The sequence below is a fragment of the Vitis vinifera genome, chromosome 17 (assembly GCF_030704535.1).
Source record: "Vitis vinifera cultivar Pinot Noir 40024 chromosome 17, ASM3070453v1".
Taxonomy (NCBI): domain Eukaryota; kingdom Viridiplantae; phylum Streptophyta; class Magnoliopsida; order Vitales; family Vitaceae; genus Vitis; species Vitis vinifera.
In genome coordinates this window covers 5522596-5541384 of record NC_081821.1, presented here as the reverse complement: position 1 = coordinate 5541384, position 18789 = coordinate 5522596, and the positions used below count along the sequence as shown (strand labels likewise).

The window sequence follows — 18789 nt, the reverse complement described above, 5'->3', positions numbered from 1 at the left end:
CTCAGAGAACGTAGCAAAACAACAGTCCTTTGTATTAAAATTAGGAAGTGGTCAAATTAACATATAAATCATCCCTAGTAATCCCATTTTTTTAGGACTGTCGGCCCTTTAACTGCAACTCTTTCTGGTATTAGGGAAAACTACACTTGAGAATGCTGGAAAAAGTTGAGAATACAGCACATACACATGTTTGCAGCACCAGCCAGATCCTTTGGAAACAATAATTAATTTCTGTAGTGCTCTAGAAAATGAAGACAGCACTTTCCTTCAAATTTTTATAGAGGCGATTAATGGGGCTTATATATGCTGATTGTTCATGTCTTTACATGTTACATCTGTTCCCTTAATTGGCAAACCTTTTCAAAACACAGCACACAGCACACAGCACAACCACTCCCATTCAAGCATGCCTGGTACCAAGAACTAACTAGAAAACAGTCAGCATAAAATAAAGAGCTTATAGAACTTATATAGAACTACATTTCCAAAGTTCATCTTAGGGAAAACTAGAGGACACTTACCATGAGTCCATTTTGGAAATAGAAAAGCTGATACTTAATACTGTGGAAGGGAACTACTTTTCTTCCCATTGAGACAAATCTGTGAAATGGAACGGATCTATGGCATCAGATGCTCTTGACTCAAAGGGTCTGCGTTGTTGATTGGAGGCTTGTGCCGAGGGCCGCTGGCTCCCTCGTAATCTTGATGGACGAGTTTAACAATCTCAGTAGCAGGCCTATGAAGCTTCTGGGAAACAGGTTGGTCAAAAGGATTATTAGATTCTTGAGGGATTGATTTCTTTGACCTGGGTGAACATTCCAAACTAGTTGAAATACACTCGGAATTCCAAGATTGCTGGGTATTTGCGTCATAAAAAAGTCCCATTCCAGAAGTCCTCAGGTTTTCAGAATTCATCAGTGACTTTGCTGGTAACATGCTTTCATGATTCTAAGTAAAATTCGAAAGACAAAAATCTCCGGTATCAGAAAGCAAATAATCACCGAGTATGAAGCTAAAATACATAGGGAAACATGGAGAGAGACCTGATAAATCATGTTATCTTCTGAGGTTCCAAGTAGCTTCTTTGAAGAATAGACACCCTTTCCTGCACCCAAACAATCAAGTATTCACATTGAACACAATCCCTATCCCCTTTGCTCCAACTACCAATTATTTTGATATGCACAGGGTCATTGGAAACGCCCAAGCATCATACATCTTTGCAAGCATCGCATGGAAAAAAAAGATGCAAAACAAATTAAATGGAACCCTGTGGCACCTTAAAATTGAAAATTTCCTTTAACAGTAATCCTCTATTGCATATTTGCATACATACAAGTATGATATTCCGCACTTGTTTCCCCTAGAACATCTATAGGAACAGAAAATTAAAGAAAAAAAAATGAAAGAAGAAAGAAAGAAAGAAAAGAGCTATCTTAATAAGGCTTCAGTACTGCAGTTCCTCAGTTATTCTTAGGTGGGTGAGCTCTTGGCACATGATAATCAGCATTGAAAGCTATAAAACCACCCATTTTGACCTTCACTGCAGGATGAGGACTTCTATTACTGAATTTACCTTCTACATTCAACATTCCCCTTCTTTTATGATTATAGTTTCCAACAAAGTGGGCTGCACCTGAAATTTGTGAAGCTTCCCCATACCCACCTTCTCCTTCCACCATTTCTTTCCCCAAGGCCCTCGTTAACATCATTTTCCTTCCTCCAGGCCTTGTGTTTTTAACTTCAGCAGCAAGAACACCATTACCAAAAATTTCCTGGTAACATTTAAAATTTCTTTTAGGATCCATAACAAATTAAGTCAACTGTAAGAACAATCATGAGGTGATAATTCTATTACCTTATTAAGGGTCATTGACATCCCTGTTGCCGGAGGTGGATTTACTTCCGCAACCGGCATTTTTTCTAAAGCTACAAAATAAAGGGTAAGAAACAATCAGCTAACCTTCCTTTGAATTCATTAACTACATAAGTGAATGAAGAAAGGTGCATACCTTGGTGGAAATCTGCAATAGAGTCCCTTACAGCTATCAACAAGAGCAAAAGTCCAAGTAAAAAGCTAGTAAACCTTATGGACACCATTTTTATCTTCCGTTCTTCCTTGGGTATGTTTGTTGTTCAACAACAAAAGAGAGGAATCATATTAAAACAGCAGGGCGGCTTTATAGAGAGTCCAAACCCAAGTCAAAGCTAGGGTTCCAAGACATACTTTTTCTCTGTTACCTTATAAAATATGGATCTTGGGTTCATGCAGTACTTGGAAACCCCCAAAAAAAAAGACAAAAAAAAAAAAGGGGAAAAAAAGGAAAAAAGAAAAAACCAAATAGCGTTCAAAGCATGAATTGAAAAGTTGAAATGGTTTTCTGGGTTAATTAATTGGCTCTTCAAAATGCTTGGAAAGAGGTCTATGATGGCGTGGAATCGAAGATATGGGTGTTTTGCGCCTGTCTGCCGCCATGCATGCAACGAGGAGGGCTTGTTTTGGTGGCCAAGGTTGGCCTCACACCATTTCTAGGGCTTTGTTATTTATATTAAAGAGGACTCTAGTCCCCATATAAACATATACATTGAGGCACAGTGCTGGGAGGCTTTTTTTTTTTGTATTAATATCACGAAGTGTAAACAAGCAAAAGTAAGGTGAGACACAAGAGATTCACATATGCCCAAGTTACCTTTGGCACACTTTCTTATACTAGTGGAGGGTTCTCTTGTTTGAACATTGGCTTAGAGTTGGTTTCTGAAGTGTGAAGGGAGATCTTCATTTCATACTCAGTTTAGTTGCTAGTCCTAAGAAGCTGCTTGATCACTTCTGTTGGGGGTTTGACTGCAACTAGTTGTTCCTTGGGCACAAGTACCACCATAGACATGGTAAGATTAAAACTATAAAAAAATGAGAAATATCTATCATCCAGGCTTATTACAGTAAGCTAGCTAGTTCTAAGCCTCTGCACCTATGGTCAAACATTCGTAATAGGCCACCACATATGTATATATAAAGTGATCAACTTTCATTTTATTAATTGAGTGGTAAAACATGTTCCATTAGGAAAATATGCATGCTTAACTTTCCATAAAATATACATATATGTCAGGAATGCCATCTGCATATCAATGTAGCATGTGAGCACATACAATTTTGTCCATAATTAATTAATAACAAAAGCAAGCTTTCTTTGAAATTAGTTTAGTTTGTTAGCATTAAGATCACAACTGTTGTACTTGATCAAGTATGTAAACATTCAGCTAGATTCTGCATTGACCATTGCGAGGCTCACCATCGACTAATTCAAGTTTCAGGCTCATGATGTCTAATGAATATAAGTAACGATCAATGATTTAATGTAGTTGAATAAATGAAATAAATAATTGTTTGCGGATAGATACATAAATAGATAGATAAAAGAATTAATTTATACAATTGGTAGTTTATATATCTATAATATCTAGGGTTTTGGTGTTGACCTATATGCATGACTAAAGGCTACTTTACTAATTAAATTAATTAGTGCCATTAATTTTCATGGTTATCATGGCACATCAAGGATTAAGGAACCTTTAGCCTTAGGGTAGAGGATAGGCACCCCAAATGTGTATCACCAAGCAAGATATAGGTAGTTAAATAATTTTCTCCATCAAGCAGCATCATTGGTAAAAATTATACTGCTGTTTTAAAATGGAAACTAATGAATCCTCTGATATAGTTTTGCAACAAAGTAGAAACATAGAATATTCTACTTACCCTTTTAAGGTATTTGCTTGCTAAAAGGTACTCGGTGATTGATGAGTGTAGATTCCAAAGGATCGAAATGAAGGGATTGAAGAACATGGGCCATGGACAAGTGGTCACTAACCTATCATGATTAACGATATAATACTCAATCAATTTAGGATTAGGGTTATAAAATTTAGAACACAAGGGAATGCCCTCCAATTTTGTATATGTGACTAACCCTAGAAAACAGTGTCAACTATGTCCATGCTAAGAATTAATCTAAGCCACATTTCCATTTCTCCATCGGAATTGGAAATAGTGCCATGTGCGCGCAATAGTCGGCGATGGCAATGGCCACATGCATGATCATATGCATCTTTGTCTTATGGGGGAGACAATTTGGAAATTTGAAAAAAATGGGTATGATGAATAGCACACTGTTAAACCTAGGTACGGGTGGCCTGTTGATTGCTACATGTCCCAAAAGTTCAGATACCAAGTAGCATAAAACCCTTCCTTTATCCCTGCTAAAACCCTAAAATAATGAAAAGCAAATAAGATCTGTGTCCATTGTCGTACATATTATATGGTACTTAAATCATATTCTAGCAGATTTTGCTAGTGTTTTTGCTGAGATTTGTATGTCCTTAATGTTGACACTTGACACACTGTCTCATCTTTTTTTTTTTTTTTTTCTGATAAAGCAAGATCTAAAGGAGCATTAGACGTCTGTAAAATCATTCCACCATGTCTCATTGAACCTGGGAACTATCAAGTATTCCACACATTTGACCTAACCATATTACAAAAGTTAACCTACTTTCTCTTCCTACAAAGAACTCCATAAAACCAATCGGTACATGAAAATTAAACAGCATTCTTAATGGCTTATTGATCAGCTGACTGCAAAACCCTAATTAGTACTGATTTTTTTTTTTCATGCCCATGGTTTTTGAACTCTTGCCCTTACCACAGAATTAAGCTTGGACAGTACTCCCTTGATCCTCTCATTTGAAAACTAGATTAAAATATTAATTGCTAGTTAATCGGTGGTTGTGGGGTGGGGGGCTCAGTTTACCAAAGCTTTGTCTTGAGAGTTTTTTTTTCTTTTTTTTTCCTTTTCATGGATAGTTAGTTAGTATTCATGTGTTGGTAGCAGATCAGGAAACCGAGGTTCATGCTGTGGGGATGTTTATGATGGAAAGCTAGACGGACCGGAGCAAGGGCATGGAAGAAGTAGCAGTGCCCATGTTCTTCTCATTGGTTTCGGCTTCAATATTAATTGTACACCATTTGTACGGAAACGAAGGTTTTCAGAGCTTAGGGATTCTAACTTCATGTGGATGTGAAGTTGTGTGCAGTGTAAATTTTAGGCTTGGAAGTCTGGATTTCAAACTTGGGATTTCAAAGGAGAAGATTGTGGCTTTCAATGTTTGTTTGTCTTTAGAGGACAAGGTCACATGGCTGCCACAACCACAATAGCCCCTTAGTTTTCCCTTATTTTATTGTGATGAGGAGAAGTTCTCCTATAACTGGCGGTCTCTGGTAATTCGTACATAATTTTGCTGCGGAGACTCGGTTCTCTGCCAAATCCAATTCCAAAAATCAGCAAAAGAGGCAGCAAAATCAGAAACATGTAGCAGACTTCACAGGATTTTAGGTGCTTCCCTAATTTATTGATAATGAAAGTTAAATGATGTAGCTCATGGGTTAAGCAAAATTGTAAAAACCGATAAATCTATTCAAACTAACCAAAACCGATCATATTAGTTTAGTTTTCAATGATAAAAAATATTGATTTTATTTGAGAATTTTCAAAACCATTCTTGTTGGTTTGGTTTTCAATTTTCTTATTTTTTAATTAATATAAACTGAACCAAACCGACATATTAAAATTTATGGATAATTTTTTTTTCTTTTTATATTTGATTTTATTAAAGTAACTCATTGTTTTATATTATAATATGAGACCAAATCACAGTATTTTTTATGCAAGATTAGAAATATAAAACAATTAATAATAAAATAGGGAAGAGATTGGACACAATCTGCACATCAACTACATATTCCAAACTCCAATCCAAGCTTTAAAAAAGGATCCTTAATACAAAGAGCCCTTATCATGTACGCTTGGCTTAAGGTATCAGGAATTTTTGCGGCTAGTATTCTTCTAGCACTCAAAATAAAATATATTCTCTACAATTAAAAGATATCTTAAATAAAAAAATACAAAATCTAGCTTTATTTCTAATCATAAGTGGAAAGATAATCGGTCTCAATGGTGCAATAACTAGGTTTGTAAGTTGAGAGAAGTATTGAAAGCTCAAAATAATTTCTCACTGATAATATGTAGGTGGTAGGTAATAATTTACAAGTGAAGTTTGCTATGTAGGCAATTCACACAATTTCTTGTCATGTTCGTCCGATCTATCAATGGATTAGTTGTTAGTATTTAATGTGCTATGCAAGTGACTATTGTAAATTATTCTACCAACTAGTTACTCGATGAATTGCACAATAGCTAGATCGATAGCTTCTGTCAAACATGGTTAATCACGGGAGGGTACTACCATCATAAGAGTTTATTTAATAACTGTTTTCGAAAAATAATAAATAATAAGGTAGGATAAGGTAGGGTGGGATCAAATCAAACTTGAACCCATTTCGAACCTATTCCGAAGATTAAAAAAATGATCAAATTCATCTTAAACTCATTTATATTTTTCTTAAATCTGTCCTATTAAGAGTGGGACAGGGCGGTACCCGAAAAAACCCGACCCAATGCTATTCTAGGTCCAATTGGTGGAATCTTAGCTCAAGTCAATCCAATCTTAGCTAAGGTGTGTTTTCTATTGGATTGGGCTGGGCTCAAATATATTTGTAGTTAATCAGGTGGTATGAGTTGCATCACGGCCCAACAAATTTGGGTCCATTGGAGAGTGAGCGCGGGGAACAAATTGGCGAGCGACGTGTTTTGTCCCGCGAAAATTAAAACGCTTCTCCCGCCAAAATCACAGTATGAGAAAGGAAACGAACCCTAGCCAACATTTCAGAGTCGAGACTCGATCCCATCAGGAGGCGCCATGAAAGGTCGATCTCTGAAGCTGAGAGAAGCCCACAAGAGCAGTGGAGCGGCGTCATTTTGCTCCATTCTCTGGGACCTCCGCGCGCAACACCTCCTTACTTCTTCTTCTAATGACCTCTCAATTTGTATTCACGATCCGCTTCTTCCTTCCAATTCGCCCCAGATTCTTCGCCATCACAGAGATGGTGTTACTGCCTTGGCTCTCAGCCCCAATTCGACTTGCCTCGCTTCTGGCTCCATTGATCACTCCGTCAAGCTCTACAAATTTCCGGGTATTTTGTTAATTGTCTGGGTTATGTTTAATTTATGAGAAAACAAAGGAAAATAAAAGATGGGAAAATTCTGAATTTCTGATCTACGTTGTTTTGCTTTCCATAAAACCTGAAAATGAAAATTAAATGGTCTGTAGGTGGAATTGGACTTGTTGGATTTTTGTTTTTGATTAGCTTTATGTTGTGTATAGTCAATCCATAACAGGGTGCTTCTCAGAATTTCTTCTGTTGGGGCGTTAGGTTTGTGGAAGTTTGCCAGGCTGTTTAGAGAAAATGAGGTTTGTTATTAACTAATCCACCCTAATGAGTAAATTATTCAAAAGACAAGGAAATAGGAATGTCATCTCTGATTTCTGGAGAAATGAAGATCAATTCAACTAATTCAAATGGTTGTATTAGGTTGAAATTTTGTGGGGCCTTTTGTTTTCTTGAATAAAAATACAGTATACGATAACCCCAAAATACCTTCTGCATAGGAACCCTAGGCCTCATTTTCCTCCACTCCTTGTTCGTTCCTCACCCTTTCTCTTGTGGTATGAATAAAGAGTCTTAACCATAAAAGAAAAGAATTTTAGAAATAAGGACCTTCAGCTAATTTGTGAAAGTTTGGCTCTGGTGTGCTGGATAGTTGAGCCGTGGAAAGCACATTTTGTTCTAGATTCTTTATTTTTCTATTTGAATTTGTTTTGAATTTCTACTTGCAAACTTCTATGCTACATGGCTGGTTGAAACTATCCACTGGAACCTGCAAGTTTTTGTTTTGTTTAGGTTTGTGTGTGTGTGTGTGTTTGTGTTTTTGAACTAGAGTAAAGAGCATAACCCATTGGTCTTAGGTCAGCTGGTTCCTAAATTTCTAGTTTGATTTACCTTTTATGGATATATTTTTTTTCAGGGGGAGAATTTCAGACCAATGTTACCAGATTCACATTGCCAATCCGTGTCATTTCTTTCAATAGATCAGGTAGCATATTGGCTGCTGCTGGTGATGATGAGGGCATTAAACTTATCAATACAATTGATGGTTCAATTGCTAGGGTTCTCAAAGGACATAAAGGATCTGTCACGGGCTTAGCTTTTGATCCCAATGGTGAATACTTAGCATCTGTTGATTCAATTGGGACTGTTATACAATGGGAACTCCATTCTGGAACAGCCTTACATATCCTTAAAGGCATAGCTCCTGACACTGGTTCAGACCTTTCTGTTCTGAATGCACTTAGCTGGAGTCCTGATGGGGAGACCTTAGCAGTTCCTGGTTTGAGAAATGATGTAGTGATGTATGATAGAGACACAGCTGAGAAGCTATTTTCACTGAGAGGTGACCATGTGCAGCCTATTTGCTTCTTATCATGGTCACCTAATGGGAAATATATGGCCACTGCTGGTTTGGATAGGCAGATTCTGATCTGGGATGTTGATCAAAGGCAGGATATTGACAGGCAGAAATTTGACGATAGAATATGCTGTATGGCATGGAAGCCAAATGGAAATGCTTTAGCTGTTATTGATGTTATGGGAAAGTATGGTGTGTGGGAATCGGCTGTTCCTTCATCAATGAAATCTCCAACAGAAGATGTTCCTAGTTTGCAGTCAAAGAACAGTAATGGGCTCCTCTTGTTTGATGAGGATGAACAGGAGCCAAGTGCATCTGGCAGTTTGAGCGATCTTGGCGAAGATAGCCATGGAGAATCAGAACCGCCTAGCCGGAAAAGATTAAGAAAACAGTCTACATATGATGAAGATATTAATGATGATTTGCTGAGCTCACTTCCAAAGGTTGAGTCCCGTAAAAAGGCTTCTCATAGTCACAAGGAAAGCTTGAATAATGGGAATGAAGGGCTAAAAAGTACAACATCTGCAAGGCTGAAAATGCAGGAGGCTTTTCAGCCAGGAGCTACTCCTGTGCAACCTGGAAAAAGGCGCTTTCTTTGCTACAATATGCTTGGAAGTATAACCACAATTGAGCATGATGGCTACTCCCACATAGAGGCAAGTTGTATTTTGTTTTGCTATTTGATTTATAATTTTTTTTTATAATTTCTGATGACTTTTTGGTTAACTGATAAGACAAAGAATTGGGTAAGAACCGAGTTTGGCTGCCAGTAGGATATGTGATTGAGTTTTTTGATGTGTTATGTACTGAGGGACAATGCCTTGGATGCAGATAGACTTTCATGACACTGGCAGTGGTCCACGAGTTCCAGCAATGACTGATTATTTTGGTTTCACAATGGCTTCATTGAATGAGCATGGAAGTGTTTTTGCAAATCCATGCAAGGGTGAGAAGAACATGAGTACTCTTATGTATCGTCCATTCAGTACCTGGGCAAATAACAGTGAGGTTAGGCCATGCCTTTTTAAAATTATTTGAGTTCATGGTTTGCTTATTGCACACATGTTTACAATCAGAGATCTGTATCTATAAATGAAGAACTTCCAGTTTGATTTTCAAGGCTTGACCATATGCTGACCTTGGTTTGTAACACAAATCTAGTGGTCTATGCGGTTTGAGCAAGAAGAAGTGAAGGTTGTGGCACTTGGCTCTGCATGGGTGGCTGCCGTGACTAGTCTTAATTTCCTTCGCATCTTCACTGATGGTGGCTTGCAGGTCAGTCATATGTTGACATCATTTTATTGTTCAAAGGTTTCCCTTATAAATTTATTAATTTTCCATCATGTAATACATGTTTTCTGAATTTATTATGGCTAAGCACATATGGAAATTACCTTGAAATTTTCTTATGGAATTGATAACTGCACAATGAAGACTGCTAAAACCATGATTTTTCATCTGTTAATTTCCAAGGGTCAGAACTTACCCTTAATGGAAATTGTTTGCTCTAGAAGGGGAGAAAAAAAGAAGGTAAAAAATGTTGAAAGAACCAGCACTATAAATTATAGAGGCTCAGCAAAAAATGCCAGAGGTTGAAAGGAATGTGTTTTTCATTTTTTTCTTTTTTGAAAAAGAATAATTGGAAACTTAAAATAGGATAACAACAAAGAAAAGCTTGAATATTCGTTAATGCTTGTTATGAAGATCTTCTATTTTTAGATGGAACAAATTTTGAATACCATTTTTTTTAATGAAATATTGATCTTTACAGAGTGACATTTTTTATTGAAATGTTTAGTTTGGTGAATCTTTTAGAACTTATCTAGATGTTAGGGCAATCAAAACACAAAACTTGAAGCACACACATCAGAACCTGCTTTCCTTTAATGTAGAAAGCAAACATATTTGCAAAGGAAAACATGTAATGAATTCTTATAAATTAGCAAAACTTGGGTCAGTTTTTTTAAAATAGAAGAAATATTATGGTATTTTTCAATATAAGGAAGACATGATTGTACATATCAAAATTAATGATATAAATATATTATTAGTGGTATGCCCTCACCATATTAAATATTTGTGTTATGTGTGCCATATCAAATCTGTGGACCATGTCCATTATCCATGCAGCATGGATGTGGACCAAATGGTTTATTGTAATGGCTTTATATTTGCATACTCCATCTAAAACCTATGTTCCAGTGGCACATATTTTCCATGTTCATCTAGTTTTTAGTACTCTGCAAATTACTTAGGCTCTAATTCTCTAGCAGTTGATTACTAGTAATGAATGGTAAATGTTTTGCACTTTTATTTTTGGTGCAATTTTGACAACTGAAATAACAGCTGGAAGTGTAAAGCAATAGGCACTAGGGTGAAAGGATCTTCTGCAGAAAGGGTACCTGTTTCTCATGATGGTGCGAACTGATTTCCTTCTACCTCAGTGACTTTTCTGAAGAAATCAAAACATATAAAAGCAATGAACAACAACTTCCCCCCACCTCACCCCACAGTGCCTTGTTATTCTTGAAAATTCACATTTAGCTTTTAAACTTTTGTTGCCTTTATATGTTTACATACCTCTTCTTACATGCTTGTTATTTTTTAGTAATGTGCTGTTTAGATTTACATCTTGAAGTCAGGTTTGGTGTTTTCACATCTGTTTGGTGGGTTTCTTTCCGTTGCAGAGATATGTCATCTCCCTTGATGGGCCAGTGGTGACTGCATCAGGCTTTAAGGATGAACTTGCAGTTGTCACTCATGCCTCTCACTGTCTTCCATCAAATGACCAGGTCCCTTTGTCACCTTAGTGAATCTCTATAAGAGGCTATCATAAATTGATTCTTTTTTCAGCTTCTGCTAGTTAAACCAATGCTTGACCTGATTTTCCTAGGTCTATCTTTAGCAATGAGTGTATTTATAAGTTCAACCTCTGCTAATATAGGAGAGCATGTTGTTCAGATGTTGAGCTTGTTAGAAAATTTTATTAAAATATTTGTAAAATTATTAGTCATTTTCTTATTAAAAGCACTCTTGCTTTTGACCTGAAAAGTAGGTTCATTGGGTAAATAGGTTGAATTTGTATACTGTTAGGCAAAAGTAGAATTCTGAAATATGTTTCTCCCCTGAAAAAAACAGATGCTAAAGTTCAGAGTGTTCAACATTTCTAATGGGACACAGCCCCTCAAAGGGCATGTGCCATTAACTCCTGGTTCATGTCTGACATGGTTTGGGTTCAGTGAAGAGGGCCAACTAAGTTCTTATGATTCTAAGGTAGGCTCGCACTGTTCTCAGCTCATTCCATTACTTAATTGAGATTTGGACTGACCTTTATTACGTAAATTGTGTAGGGAGTGCTGAGAGTGTTCACAAACCAATTTGGTGGCAGTTGGCTCCCACTCTTCAGGTTCAAGCTTCTTCTATTTAAGAACATTGAATGATTCTCATAATTTAAATTTTCTGTTATTGCTATACACTCCTCCATTTGTCAATAACAAAGATCTGATATGCAGTGCTAGTAAAGAGAAGTCAGAGGAGAACTACTGGGTGGCTGGATTGAACATGAACAAGTTGTTTTGTATTGTTTGCAAATCTCCTGATTTGTTCCCACCAGTAAGATAGCTTATATGTTATAACATCTAGTCTATCTTCTATTTCTTGTCATATATTCTGATAGATTTTCCACCTTTCAGGTGATGCCCAAGCCAGTTCTCACTCTTCTGGATCTTTCATTTCCTCTTGCAACCTCTGATCTGGGAGCAGAAACCCTTGAAAATGAGTTTATTTTGAAAAACATGCATCTATTGCAGGTTTGTCTCATTTTCCTTAAACATGTGGCAATTGTGCCTTATCAAGAAAGCTATCAGGCTTGTTGGTGGGAGGTTCAGGAGAGTTGCAATGCTATACAACTGCTGACACTTTTTGATTTATACTTCTTGCAGATTCAACAAAGAATTGAAGAAATGGCTGCTGCAGGCCTGGACACTACTTCACTTGATGATGAGGCTTTCAATGTAGAAACTGCTCTTGACAGATGCATCTTGAGGCTGATTGCATCCTGCTGCAATGGTGAGCTTTTACAATTCCTGAACTACATAATCAGGATGCAATTAAATATATGCTAGATTTTCCTTGTAAAATGTGATTGAACTCACCATGGTTGCTTGTGGTGCTTATTTTTCAGGAGATAAGATTGTGAGGGCCACTGAACTTGTAAAACTTTTATCACTGGAAAAATCAGTTAAGGGTGCGATAAAGCTTGTTACAGCCCTAAAACTACCAAATTTGGCAGAGCGGTTTAATAGTATATTGGAGGTACGCTTGCAGTTTCTGAACAAGTGTCTGGAGTTCTTTATTACTGATTGTGCGAGGTTGGAAGCTACTCTTTTTATTTGAAATGTGGTTTTTCACACTTAATCATCTTCTCACAGGAAAGGCTACTCAATGAGACCTCCAGGCCTGCAACCCTCCCACTCACAAGCTCAAACCATGATGCATCCACCACACCTGATGTTGTAATGAGCAAGTTCTTAACTTCTATCCAAAGCAGTAAACCATCCCAACCTGTAATTCCCTTACCCTCGCCTCAACTGTCCTCTCCTCTCTTTGCAAAGAAAGGGAAACTACAAGAGGGAGCTAAAGTTGGAAATGAGAAAGTGGAACAACGCCGAACTGCAATTGTGGAGAACATAGGGAAGGTAAAGAGTTTAGCAGAGGTCAAGAGTATCGAAGATGTGACGAATCAAGGAGAGGCTAGTATAGGTGAGATAAAAAATGGTGCAGTAAATCAGCGCCCCTCTAATCCATTTGCAAAGTCATCAAGTAATCAGGAGAAATCCTCTTTATTTGATGCTATCAAGAAGATGAAGAAGGTTGATGAGACGGGTAAAAGATAGGAAGGAACAATACTATACCATCTGGCCCAAACACACAATCAAGCATCTCTCTCGTCCAGATTTTGCTTGTAAAGAAGAAAGCAGCTGTTGCAATATGGTAAAGGGGAATGGGCTTGACCACTGTAATTATATGTTAGCCAAATTCTTTAAGCACTTGCTGAAGTTCTGGTGAGATATTCTCTCTAAGGGTTGTCATCCTACTCCAATTCACTCTGTTGTATGAAAAGCAGGAAGTAGATTTAGTGGTAACTAGTGAGATATTCTTTGGAATCAGAACCAAGGAGAAACCCTCAAGCCTCTTCAACTACTGACTTAAATTGATATCTATCATCCACATGCAGGAGCCAGTAATCATCTTATGTCAAACAACATTTTTAGTGATAACCGCTTCGAAGTATTTGTAATGCGGGCCAACAAATTTGAGTTCCATTCAACAGATGAAGGTTCCATATGCTGATCCTGATAGTCTCTGCTGTTTCTGTTTATTGATGGGTAGGTAATTTAGGCGGTTGTACCAAGCATTATCATGTTCATCTTCAATAATCTTATTACCAATAAGTTAAGAAATCCTCATAATTCTAAGAGGGGGTGTGAGCGGGTAGCACATGGGATAATGCAAGGCGGAAAGTGCCATAAAATAAAATTGATTTATATCATTGCATTTGCTTTACTCCTAGCTTACTTCAAATTTAAGAATTTGTCTTTGGCATAGTAATGGAATCCAAGGTGTCATCAATTTCTTTTGTGAAAAAGAGGTTTCACCACCATAATGAGAGTGTCATGTCTCATTTTTAATTAAATTAGTCGCTTAAAACATTATAATTTGTCGAGATTAATACAAATGTCATTTGCACGTGAGGAAATAAAAAAACATGAAATTATATAATTCTTTTTGTATACCACATTTCCTATTATTAAACCACTCACTAAAAACACCATCAAATCTTTCAAATTTCTTCATTAATCTAGAGGTGTTTTGTAAATCAATTTTATGACTTAATTTAAATTAAATATATTTGATAAAATAATTCAGTATCATAACTTCAAAATTTAAATAATTTTAAATATCAAATCAAAATAATTAATTTAGTTTACATCTAAAATCTTTTTCTTTTAAAGTAAGATTAAATTCTTTTGGATAAGAAAACCTAAAACACATGTCAAGGTGAGTTTATATGTCTATAATATTTTTAATATAAATGTAAAATAACATATTAAATAGAGACAATATCTTGTCCTTTGTACAATCAAATTTTTACTTATCAATCTCTTAAGGAAAAAAAAAAAAAAAGATTGCATGAAGAGTTCTACCATAAAAACCAACATCAATTTAAGAAATCACACAAATGTTAGGTGATTCTAATGATTCATTTATGTTAATTTAAGATACCACAACTCCCCACGTGATCATTTGGTCGTTGGGTGAGGAATGGAAAAGTTGTCCAAGAAAAATCACATGTTTCCTAAAACAAGATTATAAGATTTTATGTATTATATATCACTTTCAATAAGTATATATTTTAAAATTAATATATTATTAAATAAATACAATAAAATAAAGCCCAAATATTAAAATCTGTTTGGATTTTTTTTTCTGAGAAATAAAAATTATTTAATAACACATTGTACTCGTTAATTTTAAAATGCCAAAACCTTAATTGTATGTCATGATTTATAATTTTTTTAAAATCAAAATTTTAATTATAAAAATAATTTATAAGCATATTTTTTCATAATAACAATTGAGTGTTTTTTTTTTTTTTTGCATTTATTCATAATTTTATTTTCTGTAATACAAAAAATTAAAATTAAATTATTAAAATTGATTTTCAGTCCGGTCGAACCGGAGAAAAACGTAAACATTTTCCACTCAACCAAAAATAAATAAAAAAATAAAAAAATAAGGGAAAATGATTTGAGTTGGGGAAAGAGAAACCATAGGTTTTTGGGGGAAGTTTCAGGGAAAGCCAACAACCCATAAAAGGGGCAAAAACCACCGCCTCCCTAACAAAGCTTTTCTTCAATGGCGGAAGTGTCATACCTCCTTCACCTCCACGAGGACGAAGAGGATCACGACCACGCTCCTGAGCATATCGACACCCTCGATTCTCTTCCCTATTGGGGTCTCCATGACTTCGACAGCTTCAACGTTTTTGTTTCCGATCATCCTCCCATCGCTGTCCATACCCGTGACCTGTTCCAGACCCGGCCGGAGCGTTCGCTTCATGTTCGAGCTGTAGACGACATTTCCGAGCCCGATTCCATCACCAACGTGGATCTATTGGACCGCGAAAATCAGGTGAATTTCGTTTTGAATTTGTTTCATCAGCGTGTTGAGCAGTCGCATGTAATGGGTGAGACTGATCTGGTTTCGGAAACTCTAGATGATTCGGGTTTTGGGGTTATTGAGGGAAATGACGAAACGGGTTCGACTTATTTGGACCTGGATTTAGGGCTAGGGTTCGGTGCGGAAACGAATTGTTTGGGGGTTGAGAATTGTGATTTCTTTGTGTCTAGGAGGGTTTCTGGCTCTGAATCTGGTGAGTCATCCACGGTTTCTGCGGCGGAACCGTTTGGGAGTAGTGTAGGTTATGTTGGGTTTGAATCAGATTCGGATGAGGATGGGAATGCGTTAGAGGGAATCGATCTACAAGCTGAGGATGATTTCAGGTTGGACCAAGCTCATGATGATGATACAAGTATTCGCCTTTGTTGGGATTCACTGCAGTTAGACGATCATAGGGAGACGAATGAAGATTTCGAGTGGGAGGAAGTGGATGATGTGATTGATGAGAGAGAAGTTCTAAACATGGTTCTTGGTCCTGATGAGGAGGGACCCATCCCATTATTGCCTGTAGGTGAGCCCGTAGAAGTGGATGTGGGGAGAGAAGAAAATATGGTGAGTTTGGATTGGGAAGTTCTGTTGGCTGTTGGTAATTTGGACCGGACCCTGGAAATAGAACATGATTCAGAACCTTATTTGGCTGATCATTATGACTATATTTATACATCTGAATATGACATGTTGTTTGGCCAGTTTGCAGAAAATGAGAATGCTTTGACGGGTAGGCCACCTGCTTCAAAATCTGTTGTCAAAAATCTTCCTGTTGTGGTTTTGACACAAGGAGATGTGGAGAATAATAATGCACTTTGTGCTGTTTGTAAGGATGAGATTAATGTTGGAGAACTAGCAAAGCAGTTACCTTGCAGTCACCGCTATCATGGGGATTGCATTATGCCATGGCTTGGTATACGGAATACATGCCCTGTTTGTCGTTATGAGCTGCCTACAGATGATCCTCAGTATGAGCAAAGGAGAAACCGAAGAGCTGGTGGCCAGTGAATGACAATTAAGGTCACCTTTATATGGTTTTGAAATCTTTTCTGAGAATTTCATTGTGTAAGATGTAGATAATGATTTTGGAAAGAAATCTGTCTCTATCCTTGACGATAATGAAATCCTTGATAAAATTATGTGTTTAGGTCAGGTTCTAAGAGTGTTTTATTGGTAGATTCTACACTAAGCGATATCCATATGAATAATTTTCCATGTTCCATACATTGATTGTGCTTGTTTCGTCTGGACAGTGATACTTTTGCAATCAAGTATAGACTGTATATATATTTAGGAGATATAAAATATTCTGTTTTAAATTTGTTGTTCCTATTTTTGTTATAGATGGTATTCGCATTAGATTATCTTGGTATAGCTTTTTTAAAGTCAGGGGCTACAGTTGTTCTGGAAAGTTTTGGTATGGATCAAAGCAGGATGAGTTTTTTCACATTTTTGTTTTTCCTTTCTGTTACATTTTCATTGGCAAGTTGTGTGTATCCTAAATTCTTTCCATACTTTCAGTGTATTATTTCTGCAATGTAAGATTCGTCTTAAAAAAGAGAGGGTAAAAAAAACAGGGGAAATATGAAAAAAAAAAAAAGGTAAATCATTTTCTGAAATTTGATATTTATAGAAACTTAGTTTGATTTCCATTAAATCAAAATTTAAGTTGCATGAATTCAATAAAATGTTACATTTCACTGCATTGATTCTTGTTCAATAAAAGTTCAATTCCCTTTGAAATTATGCCTAGAAAAAGAGAGGGTAAAAAAAAAAAGGAAATATGGAAAAAAGGTATGTAATTTTCTGAAATTTGATATTTATCAAAACTTAGTTTGATTTCCATTAAATTAAAATTTAAGTTGCATGAATTCAATAAAATGTTACATTTCACTGCATTGATTCTTGTTCAATAGAAGTTCAATTGCCCGAAGTTGTGATCTTTTTTGACTTCCTGCTTTGATTATGAAGCCATATAGTTCCATATGAGCAATAGACTTGAGATGTGTTTCATTATACCGGCGATATGGAGCATTGTATTTAGGAGAGATTTTTGGTTTTTGTAGAAATGATTAGATGAAAAAAGTTGGCTATCAATAAAACAAGGATTGGAAGGAAAAAAAGAGAAAAAAACCAAAAGGCATAAATAAAAAATGTAAGATAAAATCTTTGGATGATCATCTGTTAATTCAGAATATTAGTTTGAAATTTCATCAAATGCCTTCCTCCCCTTCTTAGTTGTTATTTTCACTTACCTCTCACTTGATTTAAAATAAGGGGAGTATTTGATGAAATTTCAAACTCATGGTCATAGTAGCTAAGTGTATATAACTCAAACCTCATGGAAGGTGAATGAAATTTACCCATGGTATTTTCATTATTGTAAACAACTATGGCTATAGTGATAGTTGGAACTTCTGTCTTAAAGATTAATATTTAGTACATGGAAATAAAGAAGGAAAATAAGGAAAACTATATCGTGTGTGAAAGCTTAGTTGACCAGATTGCAGTGGTCCTGCAATGCCACTCAATCTCCTGTTGTCAAATTAATATGACAGTTACATCTTCAGAGAATCCTTGCCCACAAGGAATCAGTGTCCCTCTGGAATTTGAACTGTTCCAGATCATATATGGAGGAAAATGTTATTTTTTCTTACCATTATTTGATTCTTTTGTTTTTCTTCTTTTATTGGATATAATACATTTTTATGGGTGAGTTTTGCTTGAAGCAGCAAAGCACAGATGGAGTTGTAATGTCTGAATTTATTTTTTAACATGTTTTCAAGCTATGCAGTTGCTTCACTGCCTTCAATGTTTTCTTTTTATTTTTGGTTTTTTGTGGCTTTTTTTTTTTTTTTTTTTTTTTTTTTAATTTCCAATTTTTTGTTGAATAAATGTTGGTAGAATGACGGTGGTTGAATTAAAGATACTGAAAATGAAATAATAGTCAGCAATGAGTATAGCAGGATAGAATCATAAATGAATTCTGTGTCAGATGTAGCACCGGGTTGTGATAAGTAATGAGAAATCGACTGAGGATATGATTCAATAAGATGCAATGGTGATTAGCGACTTTATCACTAAGTTGTGACTTTGTGTTAAGTGAAAACTTTCCAATAACATGGGATGGCCAAAACAT

The 18789-nt window shown here is 36.1% G+C and overlaps 2 protein-coding genes across 2 annotated transcripts; both read left to right on the top strand.

Moving 5' to 3' along the window:
• Positions 1–6719: 6719 nt before the first annotated feature.
• Positions 6720–13772, top strand: LOC100245742 (protein ENHANCER OF LHP1 1). The gene is made up of 12 exons (XM_002273376.5): positions 6720–7087; positions 7980–9076; positions 9252–9428; positions 9582–9695; positions 11108–11212; positions 11559–11693; positions 11771–11826; positions 11933–12032; positions 12113–12229; positions 12362–12488; positions 12604–12734; positions 12851–13772. The coding sequence occupies exons 1-12, from the start codon at positions 6814–6816 to the stop codon at positions 13313–13315; spliced, it is 2898 nt and encodes a 965-aa protein (XP_002273412.2). The 5' UTR covers positions 6720–6813; the 3' UTR covers positions 13316–13772.
• A 1460-nt stretch (positions 13773–15232) lies between these two features.
• LOC100268065 (uncharacterized) lies at positions 15233–16969 on the top strand. Its single transcript, XM_002273405.5, has one exon. The coding sequence runs from the start codon at positions 15339–15341 to the stop codon at positions 16656–16658; it is 1320 nt and encodes a 439-aa protein (XP_002273441.1). The 5' UTR covers positions 15233–15338; the 3' UTR covers positions 16659–16969.
• The last annotated feature ends 1820 nt before the right edge of the window (positions 16970–18789 follow it).